The 20,181-nt window shown below is 46.6% G+C and overlaps 1 protein-coding gene across 1 annotated transcript; it reads right to left on the bottom strand.

Moving 5' to 3' along the window:
- Positions 1 to 9,306: 9,306 nt before the first annotated feature.
- Positions 9,307 to 19,761, bottom strand: eif2a (eukaryotic translation initiation factor 2A). Its single transcript, XM_082502933.1, has 16 exons — positions 19,657 to 19,761; positions 17,976 to 18,045; positions 17,814 to 17,885; positions 17,607 to 17,725; positions 16,513 to 16,612; positions 16,346 to 16,428; positions 16,192 to 16,265; positions 15,976 to 16,120; positions 15,782 to 15,898; positions 15,495 to 15,651; positions 15,086 to 15,170; positions 11,779 to 12,111; positions 11,583 to 11,696; positions 10,906 to 11,019; positions 10,724 to 10,789; positions 9,307 to 10,545 (listed from the first exon to the last, which is right to left on the bottom strand). Exons 1-16 carry the CDS (start codon positions 19,682 to 19,684, stop codon positions 10,480 to 10,482), a joined length of 1,743 nt encoding a protein of 580 aa, XP_082359059.1. The 5' UTR covers positions 19,685 to 19,761; the 3' UTR covers positions 9,307 to 10,479.
- Positions 19,762 to 20,181: the final 420 nt, after the last annotated feature.

Raw genomic sequence — 20,181 nt, 5'->3', positions numbered from 1 at the left:
ATTTCTGGACCATTTCAGCATCTGCCAAAGCATTAGTGAAGATCTCTACAGCAATACAGTCCTGCTCCAGCTCGGAGCGGTTGGCATACACAATGGAAACCTTCTCATAAATATCATCTCTGAGGGTGTGCAGGGCCTCACCTGGTTTCCTGATTCTCTGCCGTAGCTCAATGCCAATGGCTGCTGCATGCTCTGAACACGGCCCATAGGCAGCCTCCACCTCCTCCACAATCCTCTGGTAACTCCAGCGAGCAGATTTGGGGTTTTTGTGGATTATGGCTCCAGCTGCGCCCCTCAGGCTGAATCTCAGTTGGACAGCCATGGTGTTCTCCGTCCAGCAGTTGGCCTTTGCACAGGTCTCGAACTGATAGAGAAAGTCTTTCCATGACCCTGACCCATCGAAATGGTCTGGTTGTAATGTGGGAATTTTCTCCTTGCCCCTTGTCTGTCCATCAGCACTACAATCTGCAAAACCACCGTCTTGCACTACACCAGGAAAACAGCCGCGTGGCCCTGGCATGGCTTGTTTTGAACTGTGACCCTGGTCATGCTTACAAAGCCCACACCCCCCATCTGGTGCTGGTATTACCATGCGAGGTGTTGGGGAAAAATAGCCCTGAGCTGGCATTTCATAGCTGTATTGCGCAGGTTGGGGTATACCCGGCATAATGTGTAGCTTCGCTGGCTCAGTAAACCGTGTTTTTCTAGGGACACTGCAGGTACAGTTCATGGCGGTGAATGGCTGGCTGCATGGCCGAGATGTAACAATCCGAGATGGGTGATCATGCAGGCCATGCTGTCCCACTGTGAGCGGTGTAGATGCAGTGTTACCAGGGCCTTCGCAGTCTGAGCACTGCAACTGCTTAAACTCACTGCACACTGCATTCTGCTTCGCTATTGGTGTTAAGAAAGGGTTGGTGTGAGCTGAAGGTGGCGGGGTGAGATGCCATGCAGCCTCAAACTCTGTCGTATCGACTGCTGCTATGCTCGCCGCTGGCGTTAACTCTATGTCCGTGATGAAGGGGTTGCTGCTGTGGATTCTATTGTTTACATAAGTGGCATGGTCCACATTAGCTGTGCCACTCTCTGGTGTTTCTGACAAAAATGGGTTGCTGCTCTTACTGAAGTACATTACCATGCCATCCCCTTCAGCATCTCTCGGAGCCGCCATTTTCTCTGTCGTCCGAGGGAAAAGAGAGAAAAAAGTTCGCTCCCTCTCTCTCGGCGCTTTGCGGAGTTTAATCCCGGAAAAGAGCCCCCAGTGTTACCGCGCCAGATCCGCGGCCCCGAACCGTAGTAAGGAAACCTCTGGCAGTTACTTGAAGGTTCCGTAACTGACTCGCAGCCGGCAACAGCTTACTATACAGGTCAACTCCGCTAGCAAGAAGATCGAGGGAGGCGTAGGAAACTGCTTTACCGAACCTTTATTTCTCCTCCAAGGCACGAACACCGCGTACAGTGGGCTGAAACAGTTTACTCACAGCGGGCATCGCCGATACAACTCTGGCTGTCGAGGGAGTTATTATATTCCTTTTATTTATTTTCCCTTCGTCTCTTCTGTAGCTAACCGTTACTCTTCCTTTTCCTTTTTTTTGCTCTACCCCCCCGCACACATTTCCCATCAGGCTCATCCTTAAAGGGCCACGCCTGTAACACCAGCCTGGACCCACGCACGTATCCGAGGCCTGTAAATACTTCACTGAAATCACGTGTCCGACATTTAACTTCAGCTTTTACCTGTTAATTAAACGTTGTCCTGCTGCTGAATGAGCCCTCATCTGGGACTCTCCTTAGCTCTTACTGGGACAGTGGCGCAGCTGCCCCTCTGTGGGTCTTCCTTGGTCTCTTGTGTTCTGGGGGCCTCTGGATGTCTGGAGTTTTGATCTCCTCCATACCTGCTTGATACCATAAAGGACAGGGCTGTGGCTCCCCACACTCCCTAGCAGATCATTACATGGAGAAACCTCTGGAATGCAAGCATGCTGATCCACACAGGTATGCACACAGGTGTACACATGGGTATTCACAGACGCGGACTACAGCTTTCTTGGCTGCTGCCTCAAAGCACACTGTGCGCTGTCTATCTTGCGTGTTGCACAATATCGTTTATTATTTAGTAACTATTGATATCTATGGCTAGCTAGTTTATTGTGATGGTGCTTTTTTTTTTTCTATTATTATGTTGCTCTTTGTTGTTTGCTGTCTCCTCTGTTTTTTTTTTCTCCATACAGGTGACCCAGGAGTTTTTTTTTATTTATTTTTTTTTTTTGTTTGTTTTTTTTTCTCTCTTCCCCCCCTTCTCACCGTCTCTTCTCCCCTTTGGTTTTCTTTCTTTCTCTCCCCCTCTTTCTTTCATTCTTTCCCCCTGTCCTATCCCACAGTTATGTCTGTCCCGTTTGCAACTGAAAATAAAATAAATTCATAATTATAATAAAGGTCAATCAAATGGACCAATATGGCAAGGCCATGATGATCCACTTGGTAAAATAAATCCGCTTGGCATCTTTCTTGGCCTCAAGACAACAATTCTGATGGTAAAGATCCAAACGGGACAAAAAAAAAAAAAAAAAAAAAAACGTTGTCCTATCTTAACGAAGGTGACACAACTGAGCCGGTCAGAGGTGAATCTTTATGTGCCTGTTATGATTTTTGGTCATTTAACTTTGCATTTCAATTACAGTAATACAAACGCTTTCAAACCTCACTTATATCCTGTATAGCGGGTATCCTCGGTATACCCTGACACCACCACATCTGTCCACAACACACACTTAAAAGGATACGGGGTGCCCCCTTACAACAGTCCCCGGCCCCACACCAGGGATTCTTGAAGATCACAAGTGCTGGACCAGGAAAATTCACTTAACTGTTCACTGCACTTAAGTGAGGAGGAGTGAGGAGAGAAGCAGCCTGACAGAGGCTCAGCAGGCAGCACTTCATGTGGATTTTCCATAAAAACGCCATCGTCGCAGCCGGGCACAAAGCCAGGTCTGCTCTCCTTCTGAGGGTGACTGAGACCATCCAAAGCCTTTTCCACATGGCCACTCTGATCGCCAACAGCATGTATTTGAAAGATGGTGAGCAGCTAGGAATATAATTGCTTATCAGTGCTCTCTCTCCAATCTGTCATGCTTCCTTTAGGATTTGCTAGATTAGCGGAGAGCATCTTCCACTATTAAAGTGTATTTAGCTGCTACTTCAGCCTGTCATATTGGCTTTGGAATTGCACCAGTTGGCCGACATCTCTGAGAAGCTTTAAGAACAGGACCCGGGGGTCACGTGACGTCAATGGCGGAGTAGCTGTGTTTCTCGCCCGCTCCCGCAGCTTGGCATTTGTTTAGGCCTTTATATGTCTTGTTTGGTTAAAGTCTCTGTTTATTTCGACTTTTAAACTTCGTACGATGCCAAGCACCCAGAAGAAGCTCAACCTTGGGTCGAAACCGGGCAAATCCGGAGAAAATCACCCTCCGCTCAGCGATCATGCTGTAGCGGTTATGGCGGAGGCCCAGTCGCCCCCACTTCTCGACCGAATGGACGTCGACAAATTGGTGGAGAGGATATCGGCGGAGGTGCTGAGGGCGGTGGAGGCCTCCTTTGAGAAGAAGATTGATCCAGTTCTGAAAAGACTGGAAACATGCGCAGCTAACGTCTCTGCATTGGATGTTAAAATGAAGGAGGCAGAGGCACGTATATCAACGCAGGAAGATGTTACAGCGGGATATGGCGCCAAGATTTCTGAAGTGGAGCTCAAGCTGGAGGCCGCTTTGGATAAGATTGATGACTTGGAGAACAGGAGCCGACGGTGTAACATACGTGTTATTGGGCTACCCGAAGGCAGTGAAGGTACCAACCCTGTGTCTTTTTTCAAAACGTGGTTACCGGAGTTGGTGGCTGTGAGTTTCAAGGGCGGCGCTGTTAAAATCGATCGCTGCCACCGGGTGCTTGCACGCCTCCCTTCCAGTGCCCAGCGGCCCCGCGCGGTCATCATAAAGCTCCACAACTTCCAGGATAAAGCACGGATCATGCAAGCGGCTAGGAGGAAGCAGTCCTTATTTCATAATGGCATTCCTATTATGATATTCGAGGACTTCTCCGCCGCTGTTCTGAAGAAACGCCAGGGATTCTACCACGTCAAACAACGCCTTAGGGAGATGGGTGTCCCCTTCGCTATGATGTACCCGGCTGTCCTTAGGATCAAGATCGATGGCCAGGAGAAATCTTTTAGATCTCCAGAAGCAGTCTCAGCTTACCTGGATAACGTACCTCAAGGGGCGGGGCCGCGCTCATCCTCGGTGGCTCCAGTGGACTGTTGATCTGTGCTCCTGTCCCATACGTGAGGCATTCGCCAATCCCTCGTCTCCTCCTCCTCCTTTTTTTTTTTTCTTCCTTCCCTGTTTATTATTATTGTTATTTTTTCTGTTTGGTTTCTTTTTTTCTTTTCGGGTCTGTGCGGCGATAATAACCCCATACACATAGACTATTTTATTTAGCCATTTATAATCCGAATCCTTGTTTTAGCTGCGGGCGGGCAACTGTTTCACGTTACTGATTAAGAAAAGACTCGTACTCTGGTCCAGCATCGTTCTATGTCCAAGTTGGAAAGTTTGCTTGCGCCCCCTGCTGGGCGTTGGAGACCTTTGTCTGACCTCCATACTCACTGGTTTCTTGACGGTCCTGTTTCTTGTAAATAGTTTTTTGTTAATTGTTAGCAAAGCAGTACGTTTGTTTTTCTATGTGTATTTTACTTGCCACTGGTGTTGTAGAGCAGTGTTTGGGAGCCCTACATATCAGCTATGCTTTGGTCACCTGAGCGTGGTTCCATGCTTATTTAAAATGTTGTATGATAAGTGATAATTCAATGTTGAATGTTTGTTCCTGGAATGTAGGAGGTATACATAACCCTGTTAAACGGAAAAAAAATATTGAGCTTTCTTAAGAGGGAGAATGTACATGTTGCCTTGTTGCAAGAAACTCACCTGTCTCCTCAGGAGCATCTAAAACTGAAACGTGATTGGGTCGGTCAAGTTTTTAGTTCCTCCTTTACGAGTAAGAGCCGCGGTGTAGCCGTTTTAATACATAAACACCTACCACTGACAGTTGACCAAACAATTTGTGATAAGTCTGGTAGATATGTTTCCTTAAAAGGCACCCTAGGTGGTCAGGCGGTGTCATTTCTGAATATTTACTTTCCGCCAGTACAGTCTAACGACTTTATTGCTCATACTTTCTCTTCCTTTTCTGATTGGGTTTGTGATAATTCTGTGATAGCCGGTGATTTTAACTGTTATTTTTCTACAACTAAGGACAGATCCCCTCCTAAACAAATTCAAATGTCTACAAGGGCCAAAGCACTTTTAGATACTTGTAACGAACTTGATCTGGTTGATACCTGGCGGACTCTTCATCCTAACGATAAAGAATTTACTTTTTTTTCCGGTGTTCATAGAACAAGTAGTAGGATCGATCTCGTTTTCACCCCCAAACGATCACTGGGAAACATTTTGGGATGTACAATAGGCGATATTATTATATCAGATCATGCGCCGGTTTTTGTTCAGCTAAGTGATCTAAATCCTGTCCCTCGGTCTCATACCTGGAGATTTAACAATTTTTTGATTCACGACCCAAAATTCGAAATATTTTTAAATGATCAGCTTGAACATTTTTTAAAGGTCAATGCAACCCCTGAAGTTTCTCCAGGCCTGCTTTGGGACACCCTGAAGGCTTACACCCGTGGACTGATTATATCATATTCAGCAGGCCTGAAGCGGAAAAATCAGATGGAACAATGGAAATTGGAACTGGAATTGCACGAACTGCAAGCTAAACATAATGAATCACCTTCAGAGCAATTAAGGAATGAAATTCAGGTGGTTAAAACAGCTTTGGAGGCACTATTGACAAGAAAGGCTGAGAAATCTCTTTTCTTCATGAGGCAGAGGTTGTATGAGTTTGCTAATAAACCTAACCGCTATCTGGCTAATCTTCTTCATAATAAGGGTGCTGGTTGTAATATCCCATGTGTTAGAGACTCATCTGGTTTACCTAAATATGACAATTTAATTATTAATGATACTTTTAAAACTTTTTATAAGCAGTTATATACCTCCCAGTTTAAATCAACATTGGAACAAGGTATGCATCACTTCTTCTTAGGACTAAATTTACCTAAAGTTACTGAAATCCAAAGGGATGATTTATGTAAACCTATAACGCAAAGTGAAATTTTGAAAGTTATTCAGATGCTTCCAAATAACAAAGCCCCGGGTCCAGACGGGTTCACGGGGGAATTCTTTAAGAAATTTAGTAATATTCTGACTTCCCCACTGCATAAGATGCTTCTGTCCTCTTTTGAGGCAGGCACTCTCCCCCCTCCTTAATGGAGGCTAATATTTCGCTAATTCTGAAGAAGGGGAAACCTCCAGAAGAATGCGCCTCCTATAGGCCTATATCTGTTTTAAATCTTGATTTGAAGGTACTTGCTAAGGTCCTGGCTGTACGTCTTGAGCCAATACTACCTTCGATCGTTAAGAATGATCAAACTGGTTTTATACGAGGGCGGTATTCCACACATAGCGTGAGGCGCCTACTTAACATTATTCAGCACTCATCTTTGTTCAACCCTGAGGCTCTAGTCATCTCACTTGATGCTGAAAAGGCCTTTGACCGTCTGGAATGGCCGTTTCTTCTTTTCACACTTCAAGAATTTGGTTTAGGTGACAACTTCGTTAAATGGATCCAGATCCTTTATACTTCCCCTCTTTCGGCAGTGATTACCAATGGTTATAGGTCGGACAATTTCAGTATTGAACGTGGCAGTCGGCAGGGCTGTCCGCTGAGCCCTTTGTTATTCGCCCTGGCTATGGAACCCCTTGCCACAGCCATTAGGAAGGATGCTGCTATTGAAGGACTCTGTTTGAACAATTCTCAACATAAGATTTCACTTTATGCAGATGACGTCTTAATTTTTCTAAATTCTCCTGCTCACTCAATTCCTAGATTAGTTGCGTTAATTTCCCAATACGGCTCCTTCTCAGGCTACAAGATCAATTTTTCTAAAAGTGAGGCTATGCCCCTCTCTGTTCTAAATGAGGTTGATCCAAACATTTCTCAGCCTTTTCGTTGGTCTCCCTCCGGTTTCACTTATTTAGGGGTAAAGATTTCACCGAATCTAAAAGAAATGTATAGTCTGAACTACACCCCTTTAATTCAGACCATCAATCGCGATTTGGGTAGGTGGTGCAGCCTCCCTCTGTCTCTCTTAGGTCGTATTCATCTGGTCAAGATGAATATCCTCCCTCGCCTCTTGTATTTATTCCAGATGTTACCGCTTGCTCTGTCCAAAAAGGTTTTGTCAAAATTAAATGGTTCAATTATTTCTTTTATATGGCGTAAGAAAAGACCTAGGCTGAGATACAGTTTTCTGTGTTTGCCTGTTCAGAAAGGCGGTCTTGCCGCTCCCTCCTTCCCACAATACCTCTTGGCTGCACAGTTTAAATTTCTTACAGAATGGTTTATGGACGATCCGGATTCCATTTACCTCAGCGCTGAGTCCGCTTCTTTAAAGGGCATTCCGTTGCGGAACCTGCTATATATTTCCTCAGGTAAAGCCACAGTTCTAACACAAGATAATATGGTGCTAAAGAATATGCTCGTTGTTTGGCGCAAAGTCAGGCGCCTGGAAGGATATTTTAATTGTTTCTCCCTTCTTACTCCTATTCATGAAAACCCTGACTTCTTACCTGGTCTTCGGGCTGGTTTTGAGGACTGGTCTCAAAAAGGGATTAATACAGTGGGTGATCTTGTTCATGAGAACTCTCTTCTTACTTTTAATCAACTGAAAAGCAAGTTTGGTCTGACCAATAAGGATTTTTTGAAGTACTTTCAGGTAAAGCACTATATTACTTCTAAATTGAAGGATTTTGATGGAGGGTTTGGTCTTTCTCCTATAGAATCACTCATGGTAAAAACTACCCAACTAAAATGTATCACTAAAAAGATTTATAACATTCTCTCTGAATGGATAACTCTAACAAAATCAAGGGCCAATGGGAATCAGACGTAGGCGCTATAGATGCTGAAGCTTGGGATGAGTTGTGTTGTCGTCCTTTTAAAGCCTTGGCATCTAATTCTATTTGGGAAAGGCAGTTTAAACTTATAAATAGGCTTTATATTACACCCGAGAAGAGACACATAATGTATCCAGCTTTGCCTAATCTCTGTAACAAATGTCAGTCTGCTGTTGGTTCCTTTTTTCATTGTCTGTGGAGCTGCCCTGTTATTCTACAGTTTTGGAGATCACTTATAGACAAGCTATGTACTATATTTAATTGCCGACTGCATCTGGGTCCAAGGACTTGCCTGTTAGGACTGAACGATGAGCTACCTGCCGGCTTTCGCAGCAAAGATCTCCTTCACATACTGCTGCACTACGCTCGAAAGTGCATTATGGTACTGTGGATTTCTGATAAGGCCCCATCTGTCAACCAGTGGCTACAGTCTGTGATATGTATCATGCCAATGGAAGCCTTCTCTACAGCACTTAAGGACAAACCTTTCCTTTTCTATCGCATATGGGACCCTTTTTTGGCCCACCTGAACACTCCTTCTGCTCAGAGGTTGAAATCGGGCTTACGGGATTTAGCCTGGCAACAAAGGGACGATTGTTAACCTTTTTCATTGTTTATTAATATTGCTGTTGGCTTTCTCTTTCTGCCTCCCACGTCCTGCTATACATGTAGATGCATCTTTGTCCTGTGTATGTATATGCTGGTGACTGCTGTTTTCCTGCTTTGCAATTAAAAGTTCAATAAAGATTAAAAAAAAAAAAAAAGCTAAGCTCTTTAAACTGAATCACTCTCATGACAAAAATGAGGAAAGGCTTTTTTTATGACAGCTGTCTGCTTAATCTGGTATTTGTCTTTGTTTATGTTAATGACACAGCTCCCAGTGGCTGAATGATTGTGTTCTCAGCCTTGAAATAAACTCACAGCGAAGCCAAAAAAAAAAAAAAAAAAGAACAGGACCCACAGGTTGAGGCCTACTGGTGAGCCTGTTGCTCCTCACAGACAGGTCACAGTGGTGCTTATCACACTGGGTGGAAGAGGCTACTGTGATGGTGTGCAAGTCCCAGGACTGCAGCCTCGTGGGGCCTTTGGGGTGTTTCTGTGGGACACATCTGCACACGCCGACCATGATTGTGTCACAGAAATAGCTTTTATATATGTGGTATCGTAAGGAATTATTTGTTTGTATAAATATATTTGTACACGTAGGCATAACAGTTATTATCTACAGATACAGACATGTTGACTTCATGTTTATTTTGCTGAAGAAACACAGACAGGATTGTGTGAAACACGTTACTTTGAACTGACTGAAGGGCCTACAGCGTTTGTGTTTGTAGTTTTCACGGCGTTCAATAAATGCAGCAAAGCGGCGTCTTGAAGAAGCCGTGCCTGTCGCGGAGCTACAATGATGATGATCCATGTGACCCTCACTCACACACTCAGTCCTTAGTGTGGGCTCCTAGAGACACGCAGACCTTTGGAAGCGCTGACCTGCCTGGGTGGCGGAGTTACAGGCTTTGATGCACGTGATCCAGGAGTGGCGCCGTTTCCCACAGCGAGACACTGAGTGCTGCTTGAAAGAGAAGGTTGGTCACTTGCATAACACCGGTTCTCTGAACACCGAGTGAGATATCTCACCCAACTGCCCTACCTGCATGGGCAGAGGGCTGGGGATCCCCGTGTCCTTTGCAGTGATTGGACGGCCTCGCACAGACCAATCACAGGAAACGGAGGTGGTGGAGCTTCCGTGATTGTTCACACCAGAGGGCACTTCCCATACATAATGGACTCACTTTGCAGAGAACGGGGGTTACACAAATGACCAGATTTTTTGTTGAATTTATTAGAAATAACGGCTTTATTTTCTTTTTATTACCCATAAAAAATGGAACTGTGAGGCAGAGAGAAAAAGTGTATTATATTAGGGCAGCGACGAAGCTCGGCAGGTGTAGCCGAGTTTGTGTAAATGAATCCAATTAAAAGGACCCGACTCTGGGGCACCGGGTTGGCTCAGTGGGAGAGCAGGTGACCGTAGTCGCAGAACAGCAGGCCTGGGTTCGAGTCCGACTTACTTTGTTGTCTATCAGCACTCCCACGGCCAAAAACAAAAAAACTCTGGTGACAAATAAAAACAAAGGTTTCACTGCGACAAGAAGAAGAACTGGTCTCATGCTCTGTTACACAGTTTATTACTGGACAACCTCCAGCTGAGACAGAGGAGCGCTCGCCGCTCGCAGCCACGGGCAGGGCGTGAACATAAGGAACAAACATCCACTCAGTCTAACCCTCTGGAGGCATGCCACACCTGTCAGATAAGCCCCGCCCCTCAACTAAAAACTCAATCACAGACGCCACCGTCCCTCTGTGCTCTGCAGGATGGGAGGCGTGGTCTGTAGCTCCCAGGGACCTCTTACTGTCCGATCTGCAGCTCCTGCAGCTCCTTCAGCAGCTGCTCCTCCTTCTGGATCTTCTCCACCTGCAGAGGAAAGGTTAAGCTCAGAGTTAGCGCCGCTGTGCTCGCAGCACCAAGATGTCAGCAACCGTTACCAGTCATCGTCTACAGCGTGATCACAGTTCCTCCAGACACCACCCAGGGCCCGCCGATGACTGCGGCGTTTGCCCCTCATGAGTGTCGGGTTGTCAACAAACATCACCTGGTTCTTCTGCAGGACCTTCCCCGATGCCTGCTGCTCCTTCAGCTCCTCGATGGCCTTCAGTTTCTGAAACGTACAAAAGTCACTGAGAGACTGACCAATCAGAGCACCACACACCACTGACCCCACCCCCAGGCTGAGATCCACCTGACTGACGTTCACAGAAATAAACCAGCCTTCACCTTCTTTAAGTTCTTGATCTTCTTTTCCACCTCTGGGTCACCGATGCTTGCCTCTGATTGGCTGTTACTGACAGCGGCGGGGTCAGTGGGAGGTTCTGGTTCTGGTTTCGCCTCCTGTTGAAATAATCAGATCAGTGACCGTGTTCACGTGACTGCCTCGAGCACCTTACAACATGGCAGAACCCGGAGTAAGAGGAATGCTGGCAGGCGGTGTGAGATCCAGGTGAGAGCAGACAAAGATCCTCCACACCTGAAACGAGGCTGAAATCATCAGTCAGGCTTTTCCTGTTTTTAGCAGATGAATATCAGCAGATCACATGATCACACGTCAGCTGATGATGAAGAAGCCTTTCAGCTTCTTCATCATCAGTCTGTCTGTCTCCTCATCATCCTCTGTGATGATGACACATGAATTTAATCAGACGCTGAATATCAGATGTTTCATGTAAACAAGTGTTTCACAGTAAAAGCCAAACTTTAGAGTGCTTTTAATTTGAAAAAGGCACAGCATGTGTAGTGTTTGTATAAACAGCTGATGCAGGAAGAGAGCAGGAGCAGGTGACCATTGCTTCTCCAGCAGCAGACGTCGACGCCGTGCGAGCGACGGTGTGACGGCGTTCAGCTCGCCTGGATTTCAGCACCTGTGCTCACAGGTACGTCACACTTTCGAGTCTCACCTGCTTCGCTGCCTTCTTTGCTTCTCGTTTCCTCTGGTTCTTCAGAGCAGATTTAGAGAGACTCTTCTCTCCCGAAGCTCCGGGACGAAGGTCCTGAGGAGGCTCGTCCTCGTGCTGACAGGAAAAGACAGGTGAGGTCAGGTTACCATAACGACGACTTCTGCCTAAATAAACCAGAAAGCCATCGTCATCTCACCAGTTTGGAGCTGGGCGTGGCGGGCAGGTGTCTCAGTGCGGGTGGCCGGTACGCCTGTGTGGGCGGGGCCTGTGTGGACCCCAGCTGGCTGGGCGCTGCCTGGTACTTGATTGGTCGCTTGGGGAAGCTGCCGTCGAGGAGCGACTGCCAGCGCACCTCCCACAGCTCCGAGCCGGCCGCCACGTCCCATTTCTGAAGCACGGAGCCGGTGTAGTGCCAGATCTTATAACCGTTACTGACCCGCAGCCGAGGAGAGCAGGTCGCCGTGACGATATGCTCACCATCGGGACACCAGGAGAAATGAGTGGCGTCTGGCGCCTGAGATTTGGACACCTTGGACGAGACAGGTGAGACTGGTGAAGCCAAACACGACAATGATGGAGTTTAAAGAGAAACCGATGGACAAGACGCCAACTCGTTCGATTAAATCACTGATTCTTCCTGTAAAGCTGCCTGTAACAGGACAGCTCAATGAGGGCTGGGTTTACAGTTCAATTCATTAAATCCTGAATGACTTTTACATATAAATGTATTTTATCAGAAACGTCAGAATCTCAGGTTAAAGCTCACAAAACTATTTCAGCAAACAGCTCAAACTAGGGCTGGGCCATATTATACCGTTCACGGTAATACCGGTATAATGTTAGGCAAAGATAGGAAAATGAAATATCGCGATAGAATATGAGTAAAACGCGCATGCGCAGTGCCTTTGTTTTCATACGCACATGGCCGATTGTTGAGTGAAACAGATGAACCAGAATTGGTTTGTAAAAATGGTGCAACCTCAGTGATGTGGAACTGGTTTGCTGTTTGTCCGTCAGATACACAACAAAGCACATTTTTTTGCAGAACATGCAAGCGGCCGTTGTTATTGTCGTATTTGTCGGACTAAGATGCTCTTAAATCTGGGAGTAATCTGGGTCCTAAACTCCGTATACTTCAGGTCAAACAACACTGCAGCATCACTTAGAGTTAAAAACTGTCTAAATTCTTTCATCTTTAATAAAACGATCAGCATTGCTGCTTTACCAGGTGTAACTATAAAGTTTAACTTCCAGGCATCCATGAAAACAAAATTTATTACATTTAACGGAGTTAGAAGTTAGCAGGAAGTTAGCGGAAGTTAGCTCGCTAGTTTCGCTAGTTACCTAAGCATGATATAGCATGTTCTGACTGAGAGATTTCTGAAAAAAAATCAAACGTACAGCTCTGCTATCACTTCCAACATAAATGAAGACAGGAAACTAAACAGCAGTGACGTTTGTAGGGTTACTGAAGTTGGGCTAGCTGGTATATAATGATGTGCTACGTGATCGCTAGCGACACAGCTATGTTAGCATAACATAAACAGTGAAGCTGGAGGACGAACACTAACACTTTTCCACTTATAAAAGTTAACGTGAAGGTTCTTCATGGTTAGAGACAAATGCAATCGCATGGCAGGATACTGTAAACGGACCAAACTTCAGTCAGGAGAACAACTGAGATAATCCATCCACAATATGAGGTTAGTCATTAATATACTGCAACAACATGGGAATAGAGCAGCTGCCAGAGAATTCAACATTAATGAATCAATGGTACAGAAGTGGAGGAAGCAAGAAGAATGAGTTTAATAAAGTTTGATTTATCTGACTGCTTTGTTTAGCTCAATGTGCCTTATAATCCCGTGCACCTTATGGTCCGAAAAATACGTACTGCACACTGCAGTTTAATGTTGCAAAGCACCTCTTTTTAACTTCAGTGGATATTATACATGGTTATGCTCAGGATATGTCAGCCCATTTCTACTGGAAATGCCTTTTGGTTAAACTTTCAGCAAGGAATTTGCATTTGCACTGTTACATTTTTATAAAGCTTTAATGTACATAAAAACCAGCTTCTTGTTTAAGTGAAAATAAATGGAAGGTTGTCTTTTTGCGCTAGTAATGTTGTGGAGTTGTATTTTGTCTCGCATCAATTATATCGTCGGTTATATCGTTATCGCAAATTTTCAAATATATATCGTGATAAATATTTTTGGCCATATCGCCCTGCTCTAGCTCAAACAATTAAAGAGCAGGTAAAAACGTGGAAACAGAGCGTGGATCGTCCACAGACGCCGTCGGCGCTGAGAGTCGACGGCTCACAGATCCTGAAGCTGCAGGTTTCGTCACTCTGACCAACACTGACTGAACCAGCAGCAAAAGAAGATCAAACTGCGCTTCACGTTTGATAACCATGCTCATGAGCTCCCTCTGACTTTGGCTGCTGTACTTCCTGCACAGCTCTCTCTCTCTCAGCACTCAGAGACCAGTTTACCATCAAATCTCTGCTTCCTGCATTATTCTCTGTTTATTAGCCACCAGTCTGCTGCTGTGTTCAGTGCTGTCGGCCTCTGACAGCAAAGCCTCGTCTCTGCTGTTCAAACTGAACGAATGGAAACAGATGACTGCTCAGCTGTGTCTGTAATCAAACCTCATCAGGTCATGTTCACATGTTGATTCATGGTTTGCTTCAGTTTTTGATCGACTGCAGAATATTTTTAAGGTTTTCTGCTATAAAAAGCCAGAACAGGAAAACCTGCTTCATGTTTCTCTGTTTGATCCTCAGTTACTTTTAAATTTCCAAGGTTTAGAGGGTTCTTTGGACAGCACACATCTAAATGATCAGAATTATATTATTTCTGACAGTCTGAGTCAAAAATGAGCTGAATTGAATCAGTGATGATACGAGCTGTAAATAAGAGCATCGCTTTGACATGTGATAACAGAAACACACAAACGTGACGGAAAATGCATACGAAACAATAAAACTGTGTAATGATACAGTTACAATAAAAAAAGCTTCAGTAACAGTCAAATCAGACTGAACACCATCCACAACCACAGATGGAGCGGTTTGATCAAAGAGCCGGGACCAAAGAGCCGGGACCAAAGAGCCGGGACCAAAGAGCCGGGACCAAAGAGCCGGGACCAAACAGCCGGGACCAAACAGCCGGGACCAAAGAGCCGGGACCAAAGAGCCGGGATCAAACAGGTCTCTTTTACATGTTTGGTGTTCTTGGTTTGAGGCTCCACCATCGGGGCAGGGGTCAGAGCTTTGTGACCTGGCCTGGTGTCCCTCAGGGCTCCAGTCAGCGCCCCCTATGACTATCGTGTGAGCCGACAGCGTGTTGCTGAAGAATGAAACTCACGCTGGGCGTGTGCTTCAGCACTAACCGCATGGCGCTGTGACGCTCACAGGAAGTGAAACACCGCTGAAGGTCCATTTACCTATTGCTTTTCGACCCACCCCCACCCTCCCTCCGCAGGTGTTTTTCCCTCACCTGTTTGTAGTTCTTCACATCCCAGACCTCCATCTGACCTCGCAGGTTACCGAAGCCGGCCAGGATCAGGATGTGGCCCTGAGGGCTACAGACAGGGAGACAGACAACATCCAGCAGTTTAAGGTTTGACATCCAGCCTGATTTCCCCTCACAGTTAAAAGCTACCAATCAGGTGCAGCCTCTCACAGGAAGCATCCCATCCTACTGACTACACTAGGTCAGCAGGTTTGGTAGCCGTTACCCACCGAGGAGCCAACCACGTTTTCTGCTGCGGTGATACGACGCTTTTCCATCACGTACCGACCTCCTCCTGAAGACGCCGTATGGCTGAGCCCCCGTCACGGTGGCATCATTAACAGACGTGACCAAAGAGGCGACAACACGCCGTCGAGCACAGGCGGATTCTCACCTGTAGTACGCTGCATTTCGCGGTCCGGTCCCAAAGTCGTAGACGGGGTCACATTTGAGGTTGAAGACGGTGGCTTTGGCCGGCATGAAGCCATACACCACGCAGAACTCGGTGGAGCTTGGACTCCACGCCACGTCGTAGATTGGGCCGTTCTTCGCTGTTTCAAAGCGATAAAGAAAAGTCGTTACACAAACATTTCCTGTCGCTATCGCCATATTTTACCCCTCAGGTGACCAGCGCTGGCGCTGCAGCGAGAAGCTAAACTGGGAAGTAAAAGGAGGATTTACACAGCTGGACCAGCGCCGTCTCTCCGTTAACGCCGAGGTAATGCAGCGTCTGCTCTCCATAGTACGACGCGCCAGTTTTATCCACTTCAGTACTCGCCGTCACCAGCACGGCCGAGGCTGCGGGAAAGACAGGCGGGTTAAAGTCAGCGCTCACAGGGGTCACGGTTCTAGCTGTCGGGACTCGGGACACCTACCTTTCTTGTTCCACTGCATCATCACTCGGTCAGCCTTGAAGAAGCTCTTGTTGGCGAGTGCAGCAGTCGGCCCTCCAAACGCCGGGTACTGATACAGGCGGACGAACGAAGGAGCTCCTTTGCTGCCCGGAACGTAGACGGCGACCTGACGGGGACAGACGGTGGGTGGGACCATGTTCAGGTAGAATGAACTATGCTGCTGGACGCTCCGCTCACCTTGCTGGGCTGACCTCCAGGCGACAGCGCAAAGTCGGACACCTTCTGCATGTGGAGCTTGTTGGCGATGGAGTCTGGGAAAAACGATGGCGCAGACATCAGCTGCTGGTTTCACAGCGACAGAGCCGCTGGCTACCGCTGCACGCGTCCTTACCAAAGTCGTTGTCCTCATAGAAGTGCAGCTCGTTGTTGACGATCCTCACGCAGATCTTCTCGTCTTCAGACCAGCTGGGACACCTGCAGACCACCACAGACATCAACACTGACAGGCAACAACCAATCAGTCGATCAATCAATCAGTCAGGGTGCGTCAGGACTCACCACGACTCGACCTTCTTCTGATAGAGGGCTTTGATGAGTCGTCCGCTGCGCAGCTCCCACAGCTGGAGGTTGGCTTCCCCCTGAGGACTGTCCTGAGTCTCTGCAGCGTCACAGAGTCAACTTTGTTTAAACAGCACCGTTCACACCAGCACGACACACCGAACACACTGAAACACGCCAATCAGCAGAAAAACTGACAATTTAGATTCAGACACAGCAGCTTTCCTCCTTAAAAACCGTTATCTGCAGCAGGCCACACCCCCACACAAACTAAAGCCACGTGCCGCTGACACCTGAAAGGGTCAGTGTGGGTTTAGCCCACACAGGAAATGTCCCTTTCCACCAGACTCCATTCACAAAAACAGTCATTTAACCTCAGAAAGTCTTTACCTGTGAATTTTTCTTACATAAAAAAGTAAAAACAGCTCCACCAGGTGTGCAGACAGCCCTCACCTGTAAACGCCTACAGAACTCAATTTCTTTGTTTGGATAAAATGAAACATGCCATGCTGCAGGAGAGAGGCTCCGTGCAGACACAGGCACACCTGCCTGCACAGGGGAACAAAAAGGAGTATCTGCGCAACCGGTCTAGTGTCACTGTCTCTGCGACTGAGCGTGAACTCCGAGTGCAGAAGAGAGTCTGCAAACAGCTGAGAAATGTTTATGTCACATGACATCAGTCTACCTGTCTGGGTGTAGAACGTAGGTGTCAAACTCTGGCCCGCGGGCCAAATTTGGCCCACAGCCTAATTACATTTGGCCCGCGAAGCCATACCAAATTATTATCAGAGCTGGCCTACTGGTATTATACAGCTAATATATATATTGTTTAGTATCAAGCTTTGCTTGTTCCATATTCAGTTTTTCAGCAAAACGTGTTTGAGTCCATAAGAAAAGATTCATTCTTATATCTGGAGGAATAAATATATTTCAATAAATATTAACGTTAGCCCGCGACTTTGTTCCAGTTTTGAATTTTGGCCCACTGTGTGTTTGAGTTTGACACCCCTGATGTAGAAGGACTCGTGACCTCATGTGAACTTGTTTTATCTCTAATCTCTCTACGGACGTGAAACTCCCTCTTCTTCTCTTACTCGTGTACAGTTGCCAGGTAACCAGGATGTTGTTGAGTGGAGAAAATTCCAGCAGGGCTGTCTTCGGGAGGTCAAAGGTCGACACCACAGCGCCATCTGAGGGGTTCACGATGGAGACACTGATGTACAGGCAGACAGAGGGTTAGAGGTCAGAGGTCAGACAGGGTGCAAGACAGATGTTACTCACAGGGATGGAGAAGCTCCTACTTTTGTCCGTTACACCAACCAAAGAGTGTCCCGTCTGTGCTGAAGGTCACACATCTGCTGGGCCGGCAGTCCCTGCCACACACACGCACACACACACACACTGTAAACAAACAAACTGTGTCCGTGTGTGTTGGTGACAGGGTGCGTAGGGGGCAGGGTTACCTCTGGAAAGCTGCATGTGGCTCACAGTGGGGGGGGCCTCGGAGCAGAGACGTGCCATCGGATCCTCGCACTGAAACACAAACACACCAGAAGTATGTGGACGGCTCACTGACGCGTCTGTGGCTCCTGAGCACTGACGTTAGCTCAGCGCTGTGAGGGACGGTCTCACCGTCGTCAATGCTCTCTAATATTTTTGAACTTTTTTTAGTTGTTCATTCCTACAATGTTTATCCTTAAGACCTCAAATGTAAAACTGATTTTCATCGGAGCTTTTATTTTATTTAACTGTCATTTGAATGTAAACATTTTAAGTTCTTTCTTTACGTTCGCTGGATTGTAGTCATACTGTTAGGAGTCAACATGTCTTCGTGTTTACGGAGCTTCTGAGAATCTGTGAGACTGAAATTAAATTACAAATTATTCTTGCACCTGTTACTGTGAACAGGTCAGATTAAAGCGGCTCGCTCCTTCAGCGGTAAGATGCTGTTGAAAACAGATGCTTTACATCAGGGGTGTCCAACTCCAGGCCTTGGGGGCGTGTCCTGCAGGTTTTAGATGTGTCAGCTGATTAAAGTGGCTAAATGACGTCCTCGCCATGTGTTGAGGTTCTCCAGAGGCCTGGTAACGAACTAATCATGTGATTCAGGTGTGCTGACCCAGGGTGAGAACCTGCCAACACCGGCCCCGAGGCCTGGAGTTGCACACCCCTTTGGTTGCAGCACGGTGGTTAGCACTGTTGCCGCACAGCAAGAAGGTCCTGAGTTCAATTCCACCATCAGGCCGGGGTCTTTCTGTGTGGAGTTTGCATGTTCTCCCCGTGTTTGCGTGGGTTCCCCCCAGGTACTCTGGCTTCCTCCCACCGTCCAAAGACATGCAGCTTGTGGGGATAGGTTAATTGGAAAAATCCAAATTGCCACTAGGTGTGAATGTGCGAGTGAATGAGAGTGCGAATGGTTGTCTGTCCCTGTGTGTTGGCCCTGCGACAGACTGGCGACCTGTCCAGGGTGTACCCCGCCTCTCGCCCTATGACAGCTGGGATAGGCTCCAGCGCCCCCCGCGACCCTGAAAAGGATAAGCGGAAGCGAATGGATAGATGGGTTGCGACCATTGGTCTCTGATATCAACACAGTTTGGAATAAACCGAAGAGTAAAAGAGGCCCTGAAAGAGCTCCATTTAAAAATCCCTTAATGTAACGTAATCCCGATTGAACCAAAACAGTGTCACGTGAGTTTACAGCAAACGCGGCGTTTGAAGCGCACAGCATCGCCTCGCACATCGGCTCTAACACAGACCCTAACGTAGCTGCTGCTCTGCTGTTGTTAAGCTCTTTGTACCCGAAACCTCACTGACGTGAAACAGAAAACAGCGTGGTAAAATTCAACCAGCTCAGTTTTATTAACGGAAACACACACGGGCGTTATTTTACAGCCGAATCAACCCAAAGACTCCACCGATTTAAAAACATACAACACTTTCATTGCGAGCGCACGTGACTTTGTTATATTCGCACAAATTAATATTTTATCCGATTCCTCACTGGGTTTGGCGGGCTGCTGGCTCTACCTAACAGCGCGGAGGCTTACGCTGGTCGTGGCGGATGTGTGACTTTGTGTCGTTGTCCGTGGGTTTTAAAAAGACAGACATTTTTATATAAATCAAAATAAACAAAAATGTACCCACCTGCCAGCAACGGGACGGGGGGCGCCATGTTTATTGTGCCGGAAGAAGAAAACAGCACCCCGGAAATGCTTCAGACCACCGAGAGGTGGGTCTATCAGCGCCACGTCAGCAGACAGTCAGTGACACGTCGTTAAAAACTGAAAAGAAGACGCTTACTTTATCATTTATTAACATGTAATTAACGATTCTCTGATAATCGCGAGCTTATAAGATCAGCCACGTTCAACAATTATCATTAAATATCATTTCTTTTTGATGTAAATTTGAGGTCAAAGTTGCATCAAAAATGTCGGAAACTGACTAAAAGGGATTCCGCTTTTGCTTTCAAAATAAAAGGCATCTGAAAGCGAAGGAAGGGTAGGAAAAATGAAGGACCTCAGTCGAAAGGTTTTATTTAAATCAGCTTTATAAAAACAACAGTTTAAACAGTAACACTGAAATGGCAGGTGGTGAGGGTGGGTAGATGCGTTTCCAACAGCATCACCATCAACACAGGAGCACCTCAGGGATGTGTCCTCTCGCCAC

The sequence above is a fragment of the Aulonocara stuartgranti genome, assembly GCF_965226115.1.
Source record: "Aulonocara stuartgranti genome assembly, chromosome: 14".
NCBI lineage: Eukaryota > Metazoa > Chordata > Actinopteri > Cichliformes > Cichlidae > Aulonocara > Aulonocara stuartgranti.
This window is presented reverse-complemented; position numbering and strand designations above follow the sequence as displayed.